This window comes from Phaeodactylum tricornutum, chromosome 7, assembly GCF_000150955.2.
Source record: "Phaeodactylum tricornutum CCAP 1055/1 chromosome 7, whole genome shotgun sequence".
Taxonomy (NCBI): domain Eukaryota; phylum Bacillariophyta; class Bacillariophyceae; order Surirellales; family Neidiaceae; genus Phaeodactylum; species Phaeodactylum tricornutum.
Window position 1 is genome coordinate 308,704 of NC_011675.1, and position 22,983 is coordinate 331,686.

The window sequence follows — 22,983 nt, forward strand, 5'->3', positions numbered from 1 at the left end:
GTGCGAGTTGCAAGGTGCATTCGACCATGATGACACGGACGAGGACGACGCATATCCAACCATTCGCAACATTGGCACGGTTAGGCTCTCTCCGTTTTCTTACGAAACGTTTTAATGTGACCAAGGCTCGAGCGCTTTCGTCCAAATCGAAACCAATCAGTGATTCCATTTTCCCACATTCCAACACTAGCCTTGGGCTAGAAGCGAGGTTCGTCACTCCGCATCTGGCCTCCATCACACAGCTTCCAGAAGTAAGCACCGCTTTGGAAAACACGGCATCCTGTTACGCTGCGATAGACCCTTTAAAGCGAGCCGTTGATATTTTTGGCACCCTACAATCGGGTGGAAACGAACATCGAGCAATCCTGGCGCTGTTGGCGGAATGTCAACAACGTTCTGGGAACTACGACGCAGCAGGCCATACACTGATTGAGCTAGAGCAGTTTGTGGCAAACTCTCACAATTTCTTAAATTTCGATGTGGCTTTAGCGCGTGCCAAAACGCTATGGCTCAACGGACAATTCGATCAAGCCAAATTGATCTGTGATGAGTTGTTGGAGCAACCAGCGATGGAAGCCTTGCCTTTGCACTACGCTTCAGCCAGAACGGGTCAAGCCTTGGCAAGGCTACTTTCCTTGGAGACGTTGGATGACGCATTCTCAGTTCGCGATCCGTCCCGCATGGCCGTCAAAACTCTGGAACAGTATCGCCCTGCTTTCTTACCTTTAGCAGCAGCCGAATTAAATGTGGGTACGACAGAAGCCGTATACGCTCAATTTGTGGGAAATGCCCATGATGTAGAAGTCCCTCTGGATAACGCCATGCGAGCCTGGAAAAGAGGGTTGACGATTTTGAAGCGTCAATCCAAAGACAAAGTTTCGGTGCCATACTTGGAAGCCTATCTAAACGGCAATATGGCCTGGGGGTTGCTACAAATGCCGCGACTTCCGAACAATGTTGAACAGGCTTCAGAGTATGCAGCCAATGCCCTAAAAATTCACGACAAAATGTTGGGAGAAATAAATCGGGAGGGGTTCGCACGCACATTGAATCTTGTAGCCACCTGCTATCACCGAACGAATCAAGCCGTGACCTCCGAAGGATTGTTTCAAACTGCCGTGGATCAAAAAAAGAATGTCTCGTTCACTGTCAGTACGCAACAAAAAATTGAGCTTCGAGATGTCTTCCGTAGTTATGCAGCACTCTGTCGACAGTGGGAGAAACGTGAAAACGATGCAGAGAGATTGGAACGGCAATCAAACGACATTGAAAACTCGTTGCCTAATGGTTGGAAAGGGAAATCTAGCATTCATAGTTCCCTTTGGTTTTGGACGCCATCCTTGTCAAATGGTTGAGCTTGTCGGCATTCTCGCCCTACTCGTGAATGTATACCAATGACAATGAATTGAGAGGATGTCTCGCAGGCGGCAAAGAAACATATCTGTAGCCACAAGATATGCAAGTGGTGGAGTTTTCATTTCGCTGGTAGTTCAAAGCTCTCGGCCGACCATTGTAAACACCTTGTATAGCTTAGCTTTTTAGAAGTACTGCTAGATACTATTTCATACTATCGATACGTAGACCTCACCTGTTCGGCTTTTCACAAGCTGCAGCCAACTGATATATCAACACCCTATTTTCGAAAATAGCGTCGCATCTTTTTGCCCTTTTTGGGAGTTTTGTGCCTACTGTGCGTTTCGCCCGAAGTGCCCCAGATCTGTGAATTTGCCAGCTCCCCATCTTGCGAGAATTGGTGCATCATTCTTTGGTTTGCAGTAAGATCTGCAATTTGCTGCTCGAGCTCCTCTATCTGGATTCTACCGTACTGGTTCTTACTCGCGAGTTCTTCTTCTATTTGTCGCAGGAGGTTCTTGGTAATTTGTTGCTCGCGGAGCAAGCGCTGGGAAGTTGCCCTATGGTCGGCCTCCTGGCCTTGGAAGTCTACGAGATCTCGACCTGTACAATCGGTTGCTAATCGAAGCTTTAAAATCTCCTGCCGCAAGGATTCGGTTTGTTCCATTTCTGCGTGCGTCATCGCGTCCAGATCAACCTCTTTTGCAGTAAGGACTGCTCTTAGTCTGCTTATTTCACCTTCGTAGTGTTGTGCTTGCTCCTCGAGTGCACTTTGCAAGAGGGCCTCGTATTCCTCACCAAGCATTACGGCTTTTTTTGAATGCTTGTCTTGTTGATTGTAAATTTCATTGTTGTATGCCACAACGTTTGATGTCCCTCCAGCCGGTGATGGAGATCGCCGCGTCCATGGCCGACAACGTGGCGGCGAGGAGGGACAGTCCAGCAGGTCAACGCGATGTGCGAATTCACCATCGGTATAGCTCCAAATTCGAAGCGTTGCCAATTCCAATGAAAATGGATGGCCCGTATCCGTGAAATGGATTGCTGCGTGCTTGTTCGAATATCGACCACAGCCAACGAATCCACATGTCAGGCATACCCATAAAGTTTCTTGCATTGCACAGTCAATACAAAATAGCTTATTCGATTCGTCATTTTGCGCTTTCCAATATTCTTCGATAACTCGACAGGCAAGGCAGTCAGATGGACTAGGCCAGGCCCGCAAATTTGCTTGATTCGGACACAATATTGAAGAGTTCAAAGACATGGTGGGTAATGGGCAAAATTTCGAGCACATACTGGTGCTGCGAGGGGGTAGTAAACCTATCCGAGAAGGATCGATCCGATGAAGGCAAACAGGGCAGGTCGGTATGTCAAAATGCTGAGGAGATAGCGAGGCTGCTTGGGGGCTTTTTATTAGATCTCCCTGCCAGCGGAATGTTACTTGCTCTAGAGCAAGAACTTTCAAAGTAGCTTGTGGTGCGGTTAGGATGTTCTCACAGTGAGTTGCTTCCAACAATTTCGAAAGGGTAGACGGTGTTTCATTCTGAAGGCCAACTAGAATCACATCTGCAGGGGCGCGGCTTCCACTTTCTATGTAGAAAATTCCTTTAATAGAAACGTGTTGGACTAAAAAAGAATGTATCTTGGAAAGGAGCTTTCGCGATAACTCCTTGCTTTCAGGTGGGTGTATTCCGTGAACGAGCTGACGTGATTGTGGCTCCCGGTGCCTATCGAATACGGTGTCAGTGATCGCTGAGGGTAGAAAAATGGCCGCAAGACGATATTGGGAAGCTGGTATGTCTTGGCGTACAGATCTCGCCGTCAGCCGCAAACTCTTGAATGGGATTAAAAAAATGTCTTCACTGTCGGATCCACGGCTCCACATTTTGGTTGAAAGCTCCGTCAGCGAGGACGAGTCGCAATCATCAAAATGAGATAGCGTTACTTCTAGAGAAATCGATGCCATTTTGGTGTTGTACCCTGTTGCATGATGACTCTGACGAAGGGAGAGCTACGCAATCAATTTCAACTATTCTATTGGAGATTATTGTGTATTGTCAAGTCGGAGACACAGCCCTTTCAGGATCGTCGATCCAGTGATACGACATCGGAGGGATTGTGTCCTCTTGTACTTTTAGTGTCACATTGGACGAGAGAAGATTAAAATGTAAAAACAAACGTCTAAGTATAAATCTCGAGATAAACGAATGTGATTTGAAAGTGGCGCTATCCTGTGTCGAGAGCGCGACGAAGCTGTACAACAACCAAGCTGAAATCGTATCAAGCTCATGTAACTACTACAGACGACCACAATTGGACCATTAATCTGTCAAGTCATGAGCTGGTCTCGGGAACATGGGACCAATCGACACCTCAATCCAAAGGAGGAAAAAATTGAAATCCGAGAGGCGTTGAAGAGATCGACTCGTCGGAAGTCGTCCGCTCCGATCATGGCGTATAAAGCCATCCGATCTGATACAGCCCCCTCACCCACAAGAGAGCTCGAATGGCCAGAAGAAACAAATAAAGAGCCCGCGACTGAAGAGGATCGCGAGGAAAGAACGAGAATCCTAGAAGCTCTCAGAACTGCAAAAAACCTGCCCTCTTTATTCGCGGTTTTGAAGGTAGCGAACGAATTCATTTCCACCGAGAAACGACGCCAGCTATCGGCGTACGAGCAGAGATTGCTGAGAGACGCCACCGTTGCGATTCCTTACCTTATGTACAAGGAAACTGTGGAGCATTTAACGCGACCTCTTTCATTCGGTGGGCTTGCTTTCTCAGTTGCGAAGGCAAAACAAATCTCCGAGCAGCTATTTAAATCAATTGGGCCTGCATGCTGCTTTCAGTATATGACGGAGAGTACGATAACCAGGGAAGGTCATCTGACGAAGAATGAAGCGCGAAAAGTGCTGCCGATTTTGAAACAAGTAGGGTTGGAAGCAAGCTCCAAAGAGGAATCAATCAGACGAAAAATCTTAGGTTGCGAGAAAGATGAAAAGTAGCTATAGGATGCCTTTTTAATTGCATTAGCATTGCACGCTGCACTAACAAATCGTCGTGAACGCACTCTGAACAAAATGCCATCAAATCTACAAGTTGTTTACCGCCCAAATTCCGAAGGCGATAGTAAGGGCTACACCACCGAAGGAGAAAATCAAAATGGGAGCATCCCCTCCATCAAGCGTTGTTCCGACTCGATCACCGACCTTTTTCGCATAGCGACGACGGGGCCCAGAACATTGGGGGCAACGGAATCCAGGCCCTTGTTCTTCAAAGTACATCCCAGCACATTCCGCCTGTCGTCACACAAAAACAGATCGGGGTGAGGATATTCTCATTCTGCGATCGTTTCAGAAACAAGCTCAACTCACACGACTATAAATGTATCCACAGTCTTTGCAAACCCATTCTCCCTGCCAAAATTCAGCTGCCTTCGCAGCTTCCTCGGCCTTTGTCCCCTTGGATTTCTTGTTTCCAAAAACATTAAGAGCGGTGACCGACGGACGAGCAATTCCATTTGGTACTGGTTGGAAGGCGGTTGCGTGAGAAGCAAACAGTAGGCAAATAAATGCAATGAGGAAGGAATTCATCATGGTGAACCTTGAGTGGAAATTATCGAGTGTGAAGCTAATGGTCTTTCGTAGTCAGGGGCAGAGTTTGGCAGGCAGTTGGCTAAGAATGAAAGCAAAATCCGCTGTATGTGATGACTTGCGTCAGTGGCGTTGTGAGGCCGTACTGTAAGAGAGCTTACGTCGATATCTACGCGCTAGAGAGAGAAAGACTTCTACGAAACATGTGATCTTTTCGAGACTCTCCAGCTTCCAAAGATGACAATTTACGAAACCCTTCCTGATCCGATTAACTCGAAGTGATTGCTGTTGGTATAATTGAGATGGTGTATTGACAGAATGGGGATTACTTATAAATGATACTTTATCCAGTCTGGAAACGGACAGCAAATGGAATGGAATAATCCTGACGCAGAAGTAGCCGTGTTAGAACTTCGCGTTACACTAATAACGAAAGATGGATGCGATATGTGAACACCCAGGGAAGTGAGATTTCTGAAAAGGTCTTGACCTCATCCTTTTTTATTACTCGTGATAGTTTCCCTTTTAAGGGTCGTTTAAGACTTGTTGTTCTCTTGCGAAGCGTTTCAGGAAAGGGCGCATTTCTTGTTTGCGGGCTGGTCTACGTTTGTTTGCTATGGCGAGCTTGTCGGTCACAAAACTGGCCAGCTCTTCCCGTTCGGATGCCAGCATTTCTGGCCACGCTTGCGGATACCAAGGTCCGTCTCGTCGGCAGACTTCGTCAGCTGTGCGACCGCCATTGCTTTCGTCCCAGAGAACACTAGGTTCTATCCCATAGCCCGGTGGAATCACTGCCGAACCGAGATTATAGCGAATACTGTAGCGCCGATAAACATGGCTGAAATTTGCATTTTTGGGTTTTCGATCAAAAGCTACCGTTCGATGAAAGACCATCTTGTGTGAAAAATTACATCCCCTTGTTTGACATCATATTGTCGTTTCGTTTCTTCCATTCGACGGTGTAAGTGTGGAGCAGACGTCTTGATATTGCACGTACCAGATCCAGTTCGGCGCTCAAAGAGGTCGACTGCTGATGTGTAGCCATCACGAGGAAACGAAGTACTCGCGCCTGTTACAAAATAAGCCTCTTCTCTCCATGTTGCCTTGTGCGAACTGACGGCTAAAGCAAAACCGCCACCTCCTTCCAAAGGCATATCATCAAGTGCAATCCATGCATTTATTCCTAGCGCTTCGGGAGTCGCCGGCCAGAATCCGAGATCGTCAACGTGCCATCCACAGGTGTATGGATCGAAGTCTTTCGACAGGAAAATATCCCGTAAAACTCGCAAACACGGTTTACTCGTTTTTCCTTCTTGGGAGGACCGCGTTCCCGACTCACATTTTTTTACAAGAAAAAGTAGCTCCGCGGCAACTTGAGATACTCCAGATGCAATCGCTACATCAAAGAATGATGATGTTGTGAATTCATTGGTTTCTGTATGTGATGTCCTTGCATCGTGAAACAGGGCACCATGCTTGATTGCGTAGAACTGATTACCTGGTCGTATCCGTTTTCCTTCTCGATTCCTTTTTTCCTTGTTGACGATCTGGGCGCTTTCCAAATCCAGTCGGCGGAGTAGTTTTTCATCGATAAGACCGCGAATTGCAATAACTCCATCCTTCTTGAAAGCATTCCGCATCTCAGCCGTGATATACGGCTGCTGATGAGGATGCACGGTATATGTCAATGGAGGGCCAATCTCCGGTACGGGACCAAGTGTTGTGTATGGATCTACCGGCTTTGCTGTCAGATCGAGCCAAACGGTGAAGAAAATTGCACAAAGCAACACACAAAAGGATACCCCCAAAGCGGCAGAAGACTCTCCCAGAACGGCAAGCTGCGAAATGCACGATGGCTGTAAAACAGAAGAAGCCTTTTCCTTCATTTCATCAGCTCGCCTATCTTTTGCTGCTTTTTGCTACAAAAAGAACAATTTGTAACATTATAGCATTTGGTTAATGAGAAAAGGATGAACACAATGATATGTCAACGTTGATCGCTTTCAGGAGAATGGACACGATTCTACATATTGTGTCTGCTTAATGTCGCATTTGTCAACCTTTTTCTGACGTGTACTCCTTTGACTGTGCGGACGAAATCTCCAACAGTGAGGTCGCTAACTGTTAACTCTGAAGTTTTCGAGATTGTTTGATTGCAGACTTTGGACACAAGACAGACCGTGACTTGTCCATCCGAAATACGTCTACAGTGAGAGGGCAGTTGCTTCTCTGAAACAAACTTGAAATGAAGATACATAGAGTCCTTTATTCAATTTTAACACGGGCTCTGGTGTGGCTCCCTTTTCGGTCCAACCAAGTAAGCAGAGAAACCGTCGCGTCCGTAGTGACTTTCTGCTCAGATACCAACGCTGATTGGGACGAGGGCGCTCTGTCTCGATGTAATCATCAAAACATCTGTGTAGTGAATGGCGACTTCCCCGGTCCAACGGAGGATCTTGTATCCATTTTGCGGTTGCCTTTGGTCCGGCGAGACGAACTTTGCAACGTCGAAACTGAATCCACATTTTCCCAGGCACTCTCAATTGTCTCGTACCAAAATACTGCTTTCGGAATCAACGACTACGCCATTGCTATCCAATCTCTTCAACACGAATTCGAATGTACGAGGAGTAAGAAATCGAGGAATAATGTGAAGACCAAAACAAAACCTTTCTACGTGGATTTTTGTCCACCTTTGTCCAGCTCCTTGCGAAGGCGGATTAGCGGTGAAGTGGGTTCAGACTTGCTTCAGAAAGCGATCTCTCCACGAAAGGGATTTCCAAACGGTGCCATAATTTATGATTTGACAGCTGGTTTTGGTCAAGACGCATTACTTATGGCTACTGCTGGAGCAAGACGAGTTTACATGGTTGAGCGTGATCCGATTGTTGCTGTTATGTTGCAAGACGCTCTAAGACGCCTTTCCAACTTAGCCGATGCGGGAGACAACTTTGCGATGGATTTGTCTCCCCGTCTTTCATTTCAAGCAGGCGATGGACGAGAGGTAGTTCGAAAGCTGCTTGCAGAAAAAGACGCTAGTGTACTACCTGATATTGTTTACCTCGATCCGATGTTTCCGGCCAGAAAGAAGCAAGCTTCTGTCAAGAAGAACATGCAAATCTTGCATAGCCTTTTAGAAACACAGACTGGAGATAGTATTCTGCGGCAGCGCGACGAACTGGAACTTCTGCATACTGCTTTGGAAGCTGCCGGAACAAAGGTCGTTGTCAAGCGCCCTGTTCATGCCTCTCCATTGGGAGGCGCATCAGTCGAGCAGAAGCCTTCTTACGACATAAGGGCTCCAGTAAATAGATGGGATGTGTACTTAAAATAAAATAGAAGAGTGCTAAGTCAATTGTAAATTATCCTCGCTTGGTTACGTCGATCAGCATCCCCCTATGCATTTCGGATGGTGGACAAAGCCGAGGGGTGTGGAGGGCATCTCTAGATTAGATGTTGAGGCCATTGCGTCCTTTTTGCTATCAAGGGCTCTTTCCATTAACAGTAAGCATCCCACTGTTCCCATGTATTCCGAATTGTGTGCATTGGTTGACAAAGCGTGACTGACTGTGATATGAGAGTACTTCTTTGTACTCTCGGTTGATACAAAACGGGGAAGTCTTTTCTTCCGACATTCCGGGTATGCAAATTTTCCTCTTTTTGTTCGGCCGTGCGGCGAACGAGTGACGAGAAACGTAAACACAAGTGACAGAGAATACTCAAAATCACTTAAAAGCAACGAGATCCCATAGCAGTATTTCTGTGGGGGTTTTTTAATCAAAGGAAAAGCAAATCTACAGACACCGTGAGATGAAGTTCGGATTCCTCACGAGGCAGGGCGGCGGCTGGATGCGTCGCTATCTACGCGTCCGCAAGGATATCTTACTTGCACAATGGACAACACCCGATCGCTATCCCTGTGCCCCCATAAGCTTGTTTGACTTCAGCAACCACGACGACTATTTGGATGCCATCAAAGTTCACGAAAAGGATCAAGATGGCTGGAGAATTTCCGATGATCGGGTGATTGGTGGGTTTTCTGAGGCATCCGCCTTTATGGTTCGGACGAACAACGACCTGGCCACAATTGCGTCAGGAGAAACCCCGAATCCGGTTCTAGACGCTCAACAATTTTACGATGAACAAGACGTGAATAAGAACGAAAGCACAAGCAAAAATAAAAAGCCCCTTACCTCTTTTCTTCGATGGCAAGGGACAATTGACACAGAAATTGGTTTACAAAGCGATGCGCAGAGATCGGGCTTTGCTGCGTTACGTTCGCCTGAATTCTTTTATGGAGGAGCCAACCTTTGCGGCTTGTATTCAGCGCTGGAGCTACTTTGTCGAACTGATGGAAGGTCCTACACGATCAATTTGAAGGTAGCCAGCTCGATACCGGATGACATCTACCAAGGAACAGTTGAAATACCGGCCTCTAGCGACACCTTTAGCAGCATTGTCCTTCCATTCTCCGAGTTCGGTTTAACTGCACGTGGCAGAGACAGAGAGATTCATCGCGAACTCGATGACGATGTATCTTTGGAATCGATCGGCGTAGCACTAATGGACGGAAGAAATGGCGACTTTCGCTTTGATCTAGCAAAAATTCGTGCAGTAAACATTGTAGATGGAACACCCCATCACAAAATAGTCTCAGACCGCGACACAAACTGATTGACCTATAACTACATCGTTCTAGCTCAACTTGTTTGAGCTATGAAAATGGTTTAGCGCAACACTATAACTGATTTTTTGCTAACTGTAAGTGTGGGGTATGGATAGCTTTGAAGACAGCATAAAGGATAGGTCTGGTATTTGTTGCAGGAATTGTTTGACATGACTGGATGGAACAACTGTTGTCTCTTGCCGGGCTTCTTTACCTACCGCCCTCGGCAGCGGCAGACTCACCATTGTCGGTTCTACGAGTCGTGACAGAATCGGTCGAGTCCCTTTCGGCGAGCCTTTGCGGGCTGGGTGCAGGAACGCGCCAACAGCTTTACCAGATGAAGGCACTTGGAACGAATTTTGGATCTCGCATGCGAATTTTTTATCTGCTGTTCTCGAAAGCGACTTGAAGCCGACCACAGGACGACAGAAATGCTCAAAGGATTTCTTGGCTTCGTCGGTGGCGATAGTGGTTGGAATAGATCTGCTTGCCGGTTTAACGGCGAATAGAAAGCTAGACGAAGACCTATCCTTAGTCGACGAAACCAAAAAAGGGCTGCACCCACTTCTAAGTATATTCTAAGCGAGTCGAAAACAAAACCATGAGACAACAACTCTTTACAAAATGGTACTACCGCGATGTAACTCACCAGTGAAGTTGCAATACAATGCAAATCATCTGAATCACCTAAGCTGTTTATCACCACATCCTGATCTGCACTCTTCTCTCTGACGGGGAAGATATCGGGGAGCGATTTCTTTAATCGATCCAGCAAACCCCACCCTGGTTCAGCGCTCGATTTTTGCATGCCTAAGCTCATAGTTTCATTCGCTTGTACAAGACTTTCAAGAGCTGATCCTGCAACATTCATCCCTGTTATTCCGTGTTGGTACTCTACAGGGAGACCATCCTCTTCTGGTCCTTCGTCAGACAGCGTAGGCATTTCGTCAGCTTCCAAGGCTCCCCCAAAGGCTCCAAAGTCATCATCATCAGCATTCTCGTTGTTATCGTCAGCCTCATTTTCTACACTCGGGGGCTCCAATGGGAGTAATTCGATGTCCGTGAGACCCCCTACTACGGCGGCATTCACAACGGCCCCTTCTGATACACCCACCGGCTTGTCCATGGATTTGACATACTCATCCTCTTCTGGTCCTTCGTCAGACAGCGTAGGCATTTCGTCAGCTTCCAAGGCTCCCCCAAAGGCTCCAAAGTCATCATCATCAGCATTCTCGTTGTTATCGTCAGCCTCATTTTCTACACTCGGGGGCTCCAATGGGAGTGATTCGATGTCCGTGAGACCCCCTACTACGGCGGCATTCACAACGGCCCCTTCTGATACACCCACCGGCTTGTCCATGGATTTGACATACTCATCCTCTTCTGGTCCTTCGTCAGACAGCGTAGGCATTTCGTCAGCTTCCAAGGCTCCCCCAAAGGCTCCAAAGTCATCATCATCAGCATTCTCGTTGTTATCGTCAGCCTCATTTTCTACACTCGGGGGCTCCAATGGGAGTAATTCGATGTCCGTGAGACCCCCTACTACGGCGGCATTCACAACGGCCCCTTCTGATACATTGCCGTCTAACATTTCTCCTTCCAGGACTGCAGCGTCACCTAGCCAATGTTCCCCCCTTTTCGATGATGCGCTTTCGTCGGATTTGGCGAGTGGCGACTTCCTCATTGTCTCTCCTTCCATTTATAAAGAAAGAAAGCGAAACAGTTCCAAGCGCTTTGTCGACATTCCCTGAAATGAGAACAAATTGTCACTTTGAGAGTTACCGGGACAGTAGATTGACTCGCATCAGCCGTCTGTTTGTGAGAAGGTAATTTGAGTTTGACTATGTGCCTACGAATATGCAATCAAGCGTCGTACGACGGCAGACTAGCCCGCATGAGCGCTCACAGTCAACCAGGGCTTCATATTCTGTTCACGTGTAACACTTAATAATCCTAACAGTTAGGTCAAACTATGCCAATGCTTGACAGCAAAGACTCTCACAAAAAAAGCCACTGAAGAGACATTCGAGAAACTTGACCAATTGCATGCCAAATAACTCGGCGACCGTTGCGCTGACCAGAAATATAGTTAATGCGATGTATACTTTGATTGAATGACCGGATCCCAAAAGACAGGCAGGTAAAAGCAAGATCACAAACTAGAATGACGCAATAACGAATGCTACGTTAGTGTTAGCTTGGCGACGCACAAGTTTATCGACACGAACCACTCACAGTCAAAAGATCGAATTTGCTTGTGAAAATGCGCTGCTACATTTGTCGTTTCCTGAAAGAAATTCATGCCGCGTAGCTTTAGCGGATTCGAGAAAGTCACACCGTCGCAATCTCAACCAGCTGACGGCGAATTCGACTTGTTACAGCCTCGCAGGCGCGAAATCCATGTAGCACTCCGCCACGAGTGAAACTAACTGCAAATCTAGGGAGATTCTCTACCCACGCAATCGTATTGACTCGAATACGTCTGTTATCCCATGTTTTCATGTTAGAAGCTGTGAGAAGCAATTAATAGTAAAACTTCGCTATAACGCGAGCATTCGTTTATGTCGCATTTACAGCTTTCGTGTCATAAAGTCATTTGATCGCCAGTGGCGGCGAAACTCAGCGGTATCGGAAAGTGATGCGCCCACGGGTTAAGTCATACGGGCTCAGCTCAATCAAGACTTTGTCTCCAACCAAAATTTTGACGAAGTTCTTTCGAATTTTGCCGCTAATTGTTGCCAACACAGGGGCCTGCGTCTCCGGAGCGTCATCAATTTGACACCGGAACATTGCGTTAGGTAAACTTTCCAAAACCACACCGCCGACTTCGATCACATCATCCTTCGTCTTTCTCACGCGTTCGGATTTATTCTTACGTTCATTTCCTTGCGCGCGGGCTTCCTTTTTCCCAAAAAGGATAGTATGCGCAAGCAACACCTTCGGAGGGTTTGTGTTTGCTGTTTGTGAGACCGTTGAAAAAGCCGGGCGACCAACCGTATATGCCGAAGTGAAGGCCTCGGCGCCAGAAAAGGCCATGATGCACAAAGCTACAACATAGAAAATTCTTGTCGATGTCATCGGAATGAATGTACACGAATCTAGACAACAAGTTGATTGTTTCGAAGACGCGTAGAGATCGGAAAGCAATCGCCTTGATGTGAGATACATCACATCATCGTTGGCTGTCCACACATACAAAATGTCTGTCCCCGACGACTGACGTGAGCAGATTGGACGTCATATACACGAACCTCCGATACGGGACACAAAAGACTTTCCGGCTCACAGTGAAAACTGCAATTCGTGTCAAATAACAATGATATGAAAACAGTGTCTGAAAAAAAAAACAAAACATGGCCTCCTCCAGCATCATTTTTCACTTTGACAGTGAAGCACAAGACTTATGCAACAATCTTGCCAATCTGATAGTCTTGAGTAGCAAAAAGCCCAGATCCCTCCTACGATTCGGCGCGTACCTCCGTCATGGAGGACTGTCGACGAGGAGAGGGCGAGAAGTTCTTTGACGGTGTCAATATTCTTGTAAAAAGGATTGTTTTTTACCAACAGCATTTAGTAGCATACACTGTATATATTCTCGACTAAATATGTAGAGGCTGGCTGAAGTGATTGTTGACATTTCAAACTTGCTTATGCTAGGCTTTGTATGTTCTATACCGGGAAAAGGTTAGTTGTCCTGCATGGCTCTCATGGTGGATGATTGTGCTTGTGGCAGTCAAGATGTCTTATTGCCAGTGGCCAAGCTTGCAAGACTCAGAATAAATGTAAACTGGACAGTAGACTCTTTCCAAGTATAGGTTATCCAACAAATGTGTCTCCGACATCAGAGCTGCCAACTTCATGGTTGCATTCTTGCTTAATTGTGCTGTTTTGGTGCTAGTTACTCCATATCTAATCCTATCAACATCGTCTGCCTTCGAAAGTCCCCCTTCTTGGCAGATCTTAAATCTCCCATAAGAAAAGGATTTTACTGTTAACTGCTTCCCAAAGATGTTGTCTGAACTGTTTTTGATGATAAGGTCTCGATAATGGATGCAGGGGTGGCTACGTAAGGAATCCCTCGCAAGCCAATCTTTAATAAAAAACACATGCTGCTGGCATTGATTTAATTGTAATTAATTAACTGTAGAAACAATATTTACTATATAATCCTAATAGTAATATGAATTTGTATTTAGGGATACGCATGCGTCATACAATTCGGACGCTTGGATCAGTAGGAGAAAGGTGAGCGTGAATAGTGCTCATTTTCAGAGTGTGTGCGAGTTGGCCAGTCTTGACTGTGAAAGGTCTAAAGACGCTATCACGAAAAAACGCATACTGTATGAATAGCTTCGCTCTCAGTGATAGTATTATCGACAGCCCGCTGAGCACTTTTTAGAATGTGGAATGACCAAACTCGAGTTTACGTTAAATGCATCTACGTGCGAAGTGATTTCGTGTGATGCTACCACAGCCTCGATTCTCGACATATCGCCTCCGTTCGTACCCTTGGCTCGCGTCCTTGCGTGTACCAATGAATGCGCCAAGTTTCGGGAGGGGGTGGCTAGAGCTAAAAAAGAAAGCCTGAAGTTCTTCACGTTAAATGTTGTTTTCTTGGCCTCGATGGCGACTACAGAGGCTTTTCATGCTGATCGCTCTCCCATCGAAGGTATTTTTGCGTCTCCTGAGGGTCTCTTCCATTCATGTGGAGTTGATCAGATTGCATGCTTTACCCATGTTACACTCGAAGACGACCAGATTCTCGTTACAGCATTGGAATATGATAGACAGCACCGAGCAGATCTCCTTCGCCAAGAATTTGGTTTTTGGCTGCTGAAGCATCAAGTCGAGAAAGCAGTTATCGCGACAACCCTAGGGGGGGGGGACATTTGCTACTGGAATCGATTTGCTAGCGAATTATACGGCTATGAAAGGGATGAAGCGATCGGTTTCAACATTGGGCCTTCTTTTGCCAAACAACATGTCGCTCAAGCAGTCAGAAGATTTTCAAGCGCGGCTAGCGGAGGGGAACCACTGGAAGGGAACCTTTCAGGTACGACGGAAGGATGGCTCACAGTTTCTGGCCGATGCGCACTATACACCGGTCCTCGATACAGAAGAGAAGGTGAAGTATATTGTAGGAGTCACAGCCGACTATTCCCAGCTCTACAACACTCTTGCGGAACTCGAAACTCTCAACAGCAGCTTGGAAAAGGAAGTGGAGCGTAGAACAAATCAGATTGTCGAGCAGGAACGATACCTGCATATGATTGGTGCGGCGATTCAGCACTCTGATACAGGGGCAATATTTACGGACAAAAGCGGTCGGATTATTTGGGTCAATGAACCTGTGCTCAAAATATTCGGCACAGCTGGGCGTTCCTTTCTAAGTAAGTTTGCGTGGGAGCTACCATTGGAGTTTGAAGGTGATTCAACGGGTAGTGCGGAAGAATCCTTTTCAGAATTGTTTCGACAGGCTAACACCGGTACTACACCGAGAGCTCGTCTCAGGCTTTGTCATACCTTGGAACAGTCGAAGGACATTGAAGTGCTGTCGATGAGCGTACGCAACTTTTCCAGGCACGGATCGTCGCTATCAGAAGACCAATACTTCATTACCCTTAGTGATTACACTAGCAAGCAGCGAGCCGAGAAAGCTCGAGTGGCAGCAAAAATTGCAGAAACAGCAAGTCAAACCAAGACGGAAATGATGCAAATGTTGTCACATGAATTGCGGACGCCACTCCAGGGCATTATGGGCGTTGCTTCCACTATCATAGAAGATCTGTCCAGTGATTCCAGTATGTTGGACAGTCTAAGGACCATTCTTGCATCTTCACGGTTGCTACTAACGTTGATTAACAATGTCTTAGATATCGGCAAGATTGATGCCAATATGATGGATATGATCGAGCTCTCGGATATTCCCTTGTCAGCTTGTATAGCAGACTCTCTTGAATTCTGCGGTCCATTCGCGGCAATTCATGACGTGTCATTGGTGTTCCAAAAGGAAGCAGAGCAGTTTGTATCCGCAAACCGACTGCGCTTGGAGGAAATTCTGGTAAATCTTGTTGGAAATGCCATCAAATACACTATGACAAATACCAAGGTCACAATCTCCTTGAGGAAATGCTCCATTGAGGACGCTTGGAAGGAAGCACGGTGCGCAGCAGCTTCAGACTTGATGTTTTTCTCGGAAGAGAAGTTGTTGGAAGCAGAGACTAGCCTAAGAGGGAGCAATATTGAGGTTACTGTAATTTCTGTTCGAGATCAAGGAACTGGCATTCCAGCTTCTAGCTGGAAAAAGGTTTTTAGTCAGTTCGTTCAACTCGAAAACTCGAAGGAGAAAGACCGTAGATATGAAGGCGGTTCGTCTGCAAAAGCGGGGCAATCAAGTGGTTCCGGCCTCGGCCTCAACCTCGCCATGAAGTTTGTCACTCGAATGAATGGACATATATGGTTTGAGAACAGGAGTCCAGGTGCCGATTTTAGCTTCTTTCTTGCGAACTCTAAGCGACGGCGTTCAATTGAATCCGCTAAGCCCCAGCAACCACCAATGCCCCCTGTGATACAGCCTCAGCAAGCTGCGTCGTTTCGGACGCTGATCGTTGATGACTCAACAATCAATCTGAAAGTGATGAAACAAATGCTGAGCCGGCTCGGAGTCCAACAAATTCTTGTTGCTCATAGCGGCAAAGAAGCACTTCAATATATAAAAGAAAGCAGTAAAATGCATGTTCCAAATTTAATACTGACAGATTTGCAGATGCCGGGCATGACCGGGTACGAACTGCTAAAGCAGTTACGCGAGCTCAAACATTTCCCGCAAGCAAAAATTATGGCGTGCTCAGCAGACTGGTCATCCGAAACCGAAGCAAAATGTGTTCACGTGGGCTTCGAAGGTCTAATTCGGAAACCCATAACTCTTACTTGTTTGAAAGAGATCTTGTCAGGAATTATTTCGGAAAATGAAAAATACTTGAAGCAATCGCTAGCTACGCTACACTAGTGCTTTGCTACCACTTCGACAAACTGTAATTTTCTTTTCAAAGCACTCTAGTCAATAGGATCGCAGAAAGTATCAAGAATATAACAGTCCGATAATCAGCAAGAAAGCGAAGATTGATACGAAAGTACTTCAGCGTCGGTCTTTCCAATCCAAGTTTGCGGTTAGCCCAGTTGGATAACCGGATTGTGCCATCAACAAGTAGATCGAGTTCGTGCGACATCACCCGAGAACACATCGTGTCTCCAATATATTCTACGTCGTCTGGTCGAAGCTTGAGCAGTCCAGTCATCAATTGCTTGTAACCTTGTTCTGACAATAATCCATCGCCTGTGCGGTCCACGAATTGCTTTTTCGGGAAAGAATTTCCCCCGTCGGTCTTTTTGTGCTTACAATTAGTCTCCAGCGTCAAAATTTCTTTGTTTTGTGGCCAATGAACGATCAATGTACCTCGTTCAATTAGCCATTTAAAAGACTTCTCTTCACCGGACATTGCGCCGCCACCAAACATACCTTCGATGTACGCGGTAATTCGATCTGTAAAATCTAACTCACGAACTTTTTTCGTGTGCTGCATTTGAATTTCTTCCAAGAGAGCAATCATGTCATTCTGACAAGACGATAGCGTCATACTTCCGCTAGGTGGGGCGTACGGCTCCAAGTGTTGAGCCTCCTGCTGTACCAAATAGGAATATTCAGAGGTGCCTTTCAAATGACGAGATATGACATCAACAACCTCGGCCGTAAACACGCGAAAGACCCGTTTGACTAGCTGAATCGAGTGATCAAAGTTGCGTTCCGAAAAGTCCAGTTCGCGAGCGCGACAGAGAAAAATAGCCAATGGAACGGTGTACAAATGAAGATTTGCGGCAATGTATGGTTCCCAAAACGGTTCGTATCGACTGGACTGGTTGTGCTTTGGGATAGTTATGGTGCGGGGCGATGCCACAACGCCAACCGAGCCCATGATACGGTGGCTTGTACTCGTTTGCGTGAACTCCCGTGTTTTACCTAACAAAGCGATTGAGAAACAAATTTTAGAAACAAATAAAAACAGTAATTGCATCATAGAAAGTAAGAGATGACAGGCTCACTTTCGTTGACGTTCCACGGCTCCAACCAAATGAGCCACGCATTTATTGCGGCAAAGAATGGCGACTCGATTGAGTGCATCGATGCATAACGGAAGGTGGCTCGAAGGTGATTGTAAAACGGTTGCTTGAAAACGGTAGTGGCTGTGCTCAAACACCATTTGCGTTGTGAAGATGACGCTTGTCGACGAACCACTTCTGGCAAACTTGGATCCAACATGAGGTGGACCACAACGTTACGCAGGCAACGCTGTGTCAGCGATGATGAGGACGTATAAGTTCCTTGGGCCAAATCGTACGAATCGTGCAGATTGTACTTGGCCAATTCTACGATGCCAGCCAGCTTTCGGCGTTCCTTCAACTTCTGTATAAGCTGTACTGTCGTCATAAGTCGAATGTCTGCTTCCAACCACATCAAAATAACAACACGCAGGAAAAGTTCCGACTCGTGCATCGAGCTTCCGAAATCTAAATGGCGATCACCTTCACGCTCGTAAGGTAGAAAATATTTTACATACCGACGGAAAAGATTGTTGTACACGGTCTCCCCGTATGTTTCACGATTCTGTCTAGCGTGGATCAAAGATCGAGCAGCAGAATTGTTTGCTCCACCGGGGGTTGGAGCGTTCAACTTCGGGATAGATGGAAAGAGAGGGTACCGAACAAAGACAAACAAGAAATACTCCAGCATGCCAAGTAAAACATTGGGAGGCGTTGCTTCTTCCGCTTCTGTCGTTTCTCCAATGCTCTTTCCAAGCGAAGCAGTGTCTGGTGAAAATTGATACGGTGACGAGGGAGTCGAGAAGGCTCGAGGACTGGTCGTCGACATCGGGCCATGGCGCCCGAGAGGACTCAGTTGTAGAGGCCCACGAACCGAAGAATTTGGACCTGTTAACACAGCTTTTTTTAGTTCTTGGCGTTGCTTGTAGTGCCATAATTCTCTTTGCTCGTTTGGCGGTTTTTGAAGCAGCTCTTTCAGGAGACGAGCGTCATTTCTGCTACACGCAGCAGGAGTAAACGGGCGAGACTGTACCGATCCCATAAAAATATTTAAGGCTTGAGGCTGCTGGTCCAGCATAGCCATCCAGGCATCTTGAGTCGCCTTAGGAAGAGCGTGTAGTGGGAAAGAGAAACCAATGTCTGGGCGATTCCTTGATTCTTTGGAAATGGCTTCGATTAACGTCATTGGAAGCGGAGAAGCATCTTTGACGCTCGAATCCGGCTTTGGAGCCGTGCCGAGTAGTTTGACAACGGGATCGGTTTCGATACTCGAGGTCCCCTTCCGTGAAAGGGTAGCAGCGCTCGCTAGGGATGCAACCCCCCGATGGTGGCTACTTCCCGACGCTGGTGAGCGACCGCTCCCATTAGTGTTGGTAGACTGGCTCCAAGCGTTTTGAACGGAAAGCCAACCACCTTCCTTGTGCCGATATCCCTCCTTTTCTGTACCTATGGGTCCGAAAATTCGGTCGCAAAGCGGCCCATAAAGGCGAAAGAAGCGCCCTTCGGCAGCGGCACCTCCTGCCGGAAGCTCGTTTTGGAGAAAGGAGAGCATGGCGAGAGCTGTCTCGGCAGGCCGCTGCTTATCATTTCGGAGAGCTTCTTCCAACATTCTGCTTGTGGTGAATTCCTCTTAAAATACAGACGGAACAAACAAAGAAAATCCGTCACAATGGTTCCTGCCCACTTCGTAATTTATGCTATTGCAGACTAGACGATATCCGAATGCCTGTAAGCCTTCGCTTATTGTGCTTCATACCTGGTAGTGGACAGCTCTCTCTGATGAGGGGTCTCGATGATCGAAAAGCGAGTCCGGAGTACGGAGCCGTCATTTTCTTAGATAGGTGTATGTACTCTTGTTTTCGTTACAGCAATACGGTATATTTTTGCGCACCACTCCATAGACAATTGCATGGTTCCACACTCTCCTAGTAGAGTGGTAGGTATGTCACTCGCACGAACAAAAAAAGGCCACCAAAACCATGTAGCAAGTAGGAAGACACATTGTCCTTGAAAGAGAAAAAAAGCCACAATTTGCATTTACAGATAGATAGATCATTATGGATTTGGATGGACCCAAGCAGAACGCGAACCCAACCGTGTTGGCAGTTGAAAAGAATTCTTCTCGATTGAAACGGCAGGCACTGTCGTATCCTGAATTAGCGGCTTGGAGTACCGACAATATGCTTGAAGAAAATGGCTGGGAAATACTACCGTCCCAGAATAGCCCTGCTCGAACAAAACACCGAACACCAACAGATCGGGCTATTCTACAGGCTCTTACGGAAGCGTCGATTGCGACGAAAGGAAAGGGTGTTGCGCTTTTACGGAATTTGGGTTTGAACATTCCCACCACCGATACATTGATGCAACCAATCTTTACAGACACATTTGTGGATCCACCACGCTTTGTTCCACTCACGACAAGACACCGTTCGAAAATAAGGAACACCAATACCAGTGATGAATCTAAATCGAAAAGGACAGAAAAACGCCGTGATATGGTGGATGCCGACGAAGTTTTTGAAATCATTCGCAACATTCAAGACCCGGAGCATCCGTTGACTTTAGAGCAGCTAGGTGTTGTTAGCAAACGTCAAATTGACGTACACGATATTATGGATGATCGACTGGACCAACGAATAGCGTCGTACAGTACTCTAGACGTCCGCTTTACTCCAACCATCCCGCACTGTTCGATGGCGACACATATTGGTCTCTGCCTACGAGTGAAACTCGATCGGTCGCTGCCGCCACGTTTCAAAGTCAAGGTCCGTATCGAGCCTGGCTCGCACAGTAGCGAAACTGCTATTAACAAGCAGCTAGCTGACAAAGAGCGAGTTTGTGCGGCTCTGGAAAACAAGCATCTTTTGGGTATTGTCAATCGGTGTATTATCGACGGAATGACTAGGAACATGACTTGAGTTTGGACACTTTCATTTCAAAAATGTTTCCTCCACTGTACATGAGTCGGGGGACCTACATCACTTACATAAAAAATAGCACACATACAATACATATTATCACAGTCAAGATAACGTTCAGTAGGGACAACAACTTGATTCCTATTCACGCAATGTGGTCAATAGCAGCACCTATTGGAGGGCGCCTTTCGCCTTCAGCTCCTTCATAAGGTTCCTTTGATTTGCGATGGTGGTCATCGTATTTGCGGCTATTGTTCCACTTGCAGCCACACCGGGCAAACCGATCCCCGGAAAGGTAGAATCGCCACAAGCAAGGAGACCTTTGATTTTAGTCGTTGCCCCTGCCAATTCCCAAACGTCTTTACCCGGGCCAGGTGCGGGCCCATACGTACCCCGATACCTCTGGTTGTATCGTCTGTGTGTCAAGGGAGTGCCTACTAAGATAATGCTGCCTTTTTGCTTCGCACGCAGGCGAACGTCAGGAATCACTCTCTCGACCGCCCTCCACAGTACATCCGCTTTTTCGTCCTTTAGTTCGTTGTAGCCATCAACTTTAGTGTAGGCAAGAGACTTAACGGAATTGGGGCTGTGACCGACTTTTCCAGTTTCTTTTCCGCTGTCGAGATACGGTGTCCACTGGTCGAAACCATCGCAAGCTGCTGTGTAAGCGTGGACAACGTGGTAACCTTCTGGAGCCAAGCTTGGATCAAACACGGTCGGAATGGATATAATTACCATGTTTTGCTCGGCTGTCACATCATCTTGCATGTTTAAGACAGAATGGTGGCATTCTAAATGTTCGGGAAGACCAGCCTTCGGAATACCAAGATGAAGATGCATGAATGATCCCGTCATGGACATGTCATCTGCTTGTTTCTGGATTGCTTTGACGATAGAACGTCTGGCATCGTTTACTTCACCAGGCACAGAATCTTCCAATATGCGAGCCATGTTCCAAATTGGCGCATTGGAAACAACTCCTTTTCGAGCATTTACTACTGTGCCATCCGTCAATACCACACCTTTGCATTCGACGCGACCATTGTTGTCTTCCAATATCATTCGTTCCACGCGACTGTTCAATCGAAGCTCGCCTCCGTTTGTTTTGATCCCCGAAACCAAAGCTTGAACAAGAGAATCCATTCCTCCCATGGGGTAGTCCAGTACGGCATCCTTTTTGTGTAGATCCATCATCATGTAGGCCACCGCGGCCGCCTGCGTGTGCGAGGCGTCGACTCCCGAAAGTGCAAACGCCAAATAATCGAACCATTTGCGTACGAATGGGTCCTTCAGTCCATGCAAGTCCATAACTTTGGAAAAAGGACCCGTCAACAAGGCTCCTTTACTACCGATGCTCAAAAGCTTGAACATGTAATTCGCTAGACTTGCCAAAGCCGTAATCCCTCCTCGTAGAGCGAATGGTGGAATATATGCACTCGCTTCGGCAAGGCCCCCTTCCTCCAACACCTTTCTCTTGAACTCTATGAATTCTCTTTTCGCATTGATTCCTGCCTTTTTCTCGAGCGCGTCTTCAAATGCGCCACTATCGCCTGTAGTCACTTTGAAAACTTTGTCGTCGGACGTATCGTGCACCAGCCATCCATCGTATGTTTTCCATTGAACCTCCTCCGCTGTGCCGACGGCATCCAGAACTTGCCTCAACGGATTGGTACCTTTTTCCGAGAGTCCCGAAACCAGCGACGGTCCAGAGTCAAAGCGAAAGGGTGTTGTTTTCGATGCCGCACTGTATCTTTCGAATGAATGGGCACAACCGCCGGCAGTATCGTGAGCTTCCAAACACAGGGTGTCCATCCCATACTTGGAAGAGAGTGCGGCACAGGAAAGACCACCTACGCCGGCCCCAATCACTACCACATCTACAGTCTCTTCGCGATAGATCGATCCTGTTGGAGCATCAGCAATGGCAGCAGCAGGAGCTGTGGAGCTACCCCTCGCTACATCGGAGGGCTGTACCGAAAGAAAGTTTGCTGAGAAATAATGTCTCGATCTATAGCCTGACTGAACACAAAATGAAGATGTCTCCTTGTTCGCTAAGACTAGCAGCAGGAATGCCAGAAAACGCCCCGTGAGGCGGTCTTTCGATATGTTTGCCATGGTCGTTGTGCGCATGCTGTTGCAACAGTGCTCTCACGGGGCAGGGCCAACTTCGCTGGCAGGCAGCAAGGCCAGGAAACGATAGAAAAGTGATGTGCCCAAACAAGGCTTTCGCTTGTGACACGTCACTTGTCGGAGATCTTTCCTTATGTAACGAATACAAACGGCATTCATAACTATGTCAGTCGAGCAAGCACGGTCGGTCCCCGAGCAAGACGTCACGAGTCAATCCATT

At 46.9% G+C, this 22,983-nt stretch overlaps 11 protein-coding genes across 11 annotated transcripts; 6 read left to right on the top strand and 5 right to left on the bottom strand.

Annotated features, from left to right (window-relative positions):
* The first annotated feature begins 2 nt into the window (after window positions 1-2).
* Window positions 3-1,523, top strand: PHATRDRAFT_45479 (predicted protein). Its single transcript, XM_002179582.1, has one exon. The coding sequence runs from the start codon at window positions 27-29 to the stop codon at window positions 1,353-1,355; it is 1,329 nt and encodes a 442-aa protein (XP_002179618.1). The 5' UTR covers window positions 3-26; the 3' UTR covers window positions 1,356-1,523.
* Window positions 1,524-1,633: 110 nt separating this feature from the next.
* PHATRDRAFT_35196 (predicted protein) lies at window positions 1,634-2,620 on the bottom strand (the record flags this gene model as incomplete). Its single annotated transcript, XM_002179791.1, has 1 exon — window positions 1,634-2,620. One exon carries the CDS (start codon window positions 2,618-2,620, stop codon window positions 1,634-1,636), a length of 987 nt encoding a protein of 328 aa, XP_002179827.1.
* A 1,003-nt stretch (window positions 2,621-3,623) lies between these two features.
* PHATRDRAFT_45481 (predicted protein) lies at window positions 3,624-4,905 on the top strand (the record flags this gene model as incomplete). The annotated part of the gene is made up of 3 exons (XM_002179583.1): window positions 3,624-4,236; window positions 4,390-4,634; window positions 4,753-4,905. Exons 1-3 carry the CDS (start codon window positions 3,693-3,695, stop codon window positions 4,903-4,905), a joined length of 942 nt encoding a protein of 313 aa, XP_002179619.1. The 5' UTR covers window positions 3,624-3,692.
* Window positions 4,906-5,474: 569 nt separating this feature from the next.
* Window positions 5,475-6,835, bottom strand: PHATRDRAFT_35198 (predicted protein; the record flags this gene model as incomplete). The annotated part of the gene is made up of 2 exons (XM_002179792.1): window positions 5,475-5,821; window positions 5,947-6,835. The coding sequence occupies 2 exons, from the start codon at window positions 6,833-6,835 to the stop codon at window positions 5,475-5,477; spliced, it is 1,236 nt and encodes a 411-aa protein (XP_002179828.1).
* Window positions 6,836-7,194: 359 nt separating this feature from the next.
* Window positions 7,195-8,283, top strand: PHATRDRAFT_45482 (predicted protein; the record flags this gene model as incomplete). The annotated part of the gene is made up of 1 exon (XM_002179584.1): window positions 7,195-8,283. One exon carries the CDS (start codon window positions 7,195-7,197, stop codon window positions 8,281-8,283), a length of 1,089 nt encoding a protein of 362 aa, XP_002179620.1.
* A 476-nt stretch (window positions 8,284-8,759) lies between these two features.
* PHATRDRAFT_35200 (predicted protein) lies at window positions 8,760-9,623 on the top strand (the record flags this gene model as incomplete). The annotated part of the gene is made up of 1 exon (XM_002179585.1): window positions 8,760-9,623. One exon carries the CDS (start codon window positions 8,760-8,762, stop codon window positions 9,621-9,623), a length of 864 nt encoding a protein of 287 aa, XP_002179621.1.
* A 519-nt stretch (window positions 9,624-10,142) lies between these two features.
* Window positions 10,143-11,206, bottom strand: PHATRDRAFT_45483 (predicted protein; the record flags this gene model as incomplete). Its single annotated transcript, XM_002179793.1, has 2 exons — window positions 10,143-10,193; window positions 10,265-11,206. Coding segments are annotated over 2 exons (993 nt in total), but the record flags the coding sequence as incomplete, so codon positions are not given.
* Window positions 11,207-12,234: 1,028 nt separating this feature from the next.
* Window positions 12,235-12,459, bottom strand: PHATRDRAFT_11934 (predicted protein; the record flags this gene model as incomplete). Its single annotated transcript, XM_002179794.1, has 1 exon — window positions 12,235-12,459. A coding segment is annotated over one exon (225 nt), but the record flags the coding sequence as incomplete, so codon positions are not given.
* A 1,530-nt stretch (window positions 12,460-13,989) lies between these two features.
* ETR1 (ethylene receptor 1) lies at window positions 13,990-19,153 on the top strand. Its single transcript, XM_002179586.1, has 3 exons — window positions 13,990-14,668; window positions 14,733-15,005; window positions 15,042-19,153. Exons 1-3 carry the CDS (start codon window positions 14,023-14,025, stop codon window positions 16,622-16,624), a joined length of 2,502 nt encoding a protein of 833 aa, XP_002179622.1. The 5' UTR covers window positions 13,990-14,022; the 3' UTR covers window positions 16,625-19,153.
* A 1,030-nt stretch (window positions 19,154-20,183) lies between these two features.
* On the top strand, window positions 20,184-20,633 carry PHATRDRAFT_11954 (predicted protein; the record flags this gene model as incomplete). The annotated part of the gene is made up of 1 exon (XM_002179587.1): window positions 20,184-20,633. A coding segment is annotated over one exon (450 nt), but the record flags the coding sequence as incomplete, so codon positions are not given.
* A 171-nt stretch (window positions 20,634-20,804) lies between these two features.
* On the bottom strand, window positions 20,805-22,748 carry CRTISO1 (carotenoid isomerase; the record flags this gene model as incomplete). The annotated part of the gene is made up of 2 exons (XM_002179795.1): window positions 20,805-21,184; window positions 21,227-22,748. The coding sequence occupies 2 exons, from the start codon at window positions 22,746-22,748 to the stop codon at window positions 20,805-20,807; spliced, it is 1,902 nt and encodes a 633-aa protein (XP_002179831.1).
* Window positions 22,749-22,983: the final 235 nt, after the last annotated feature.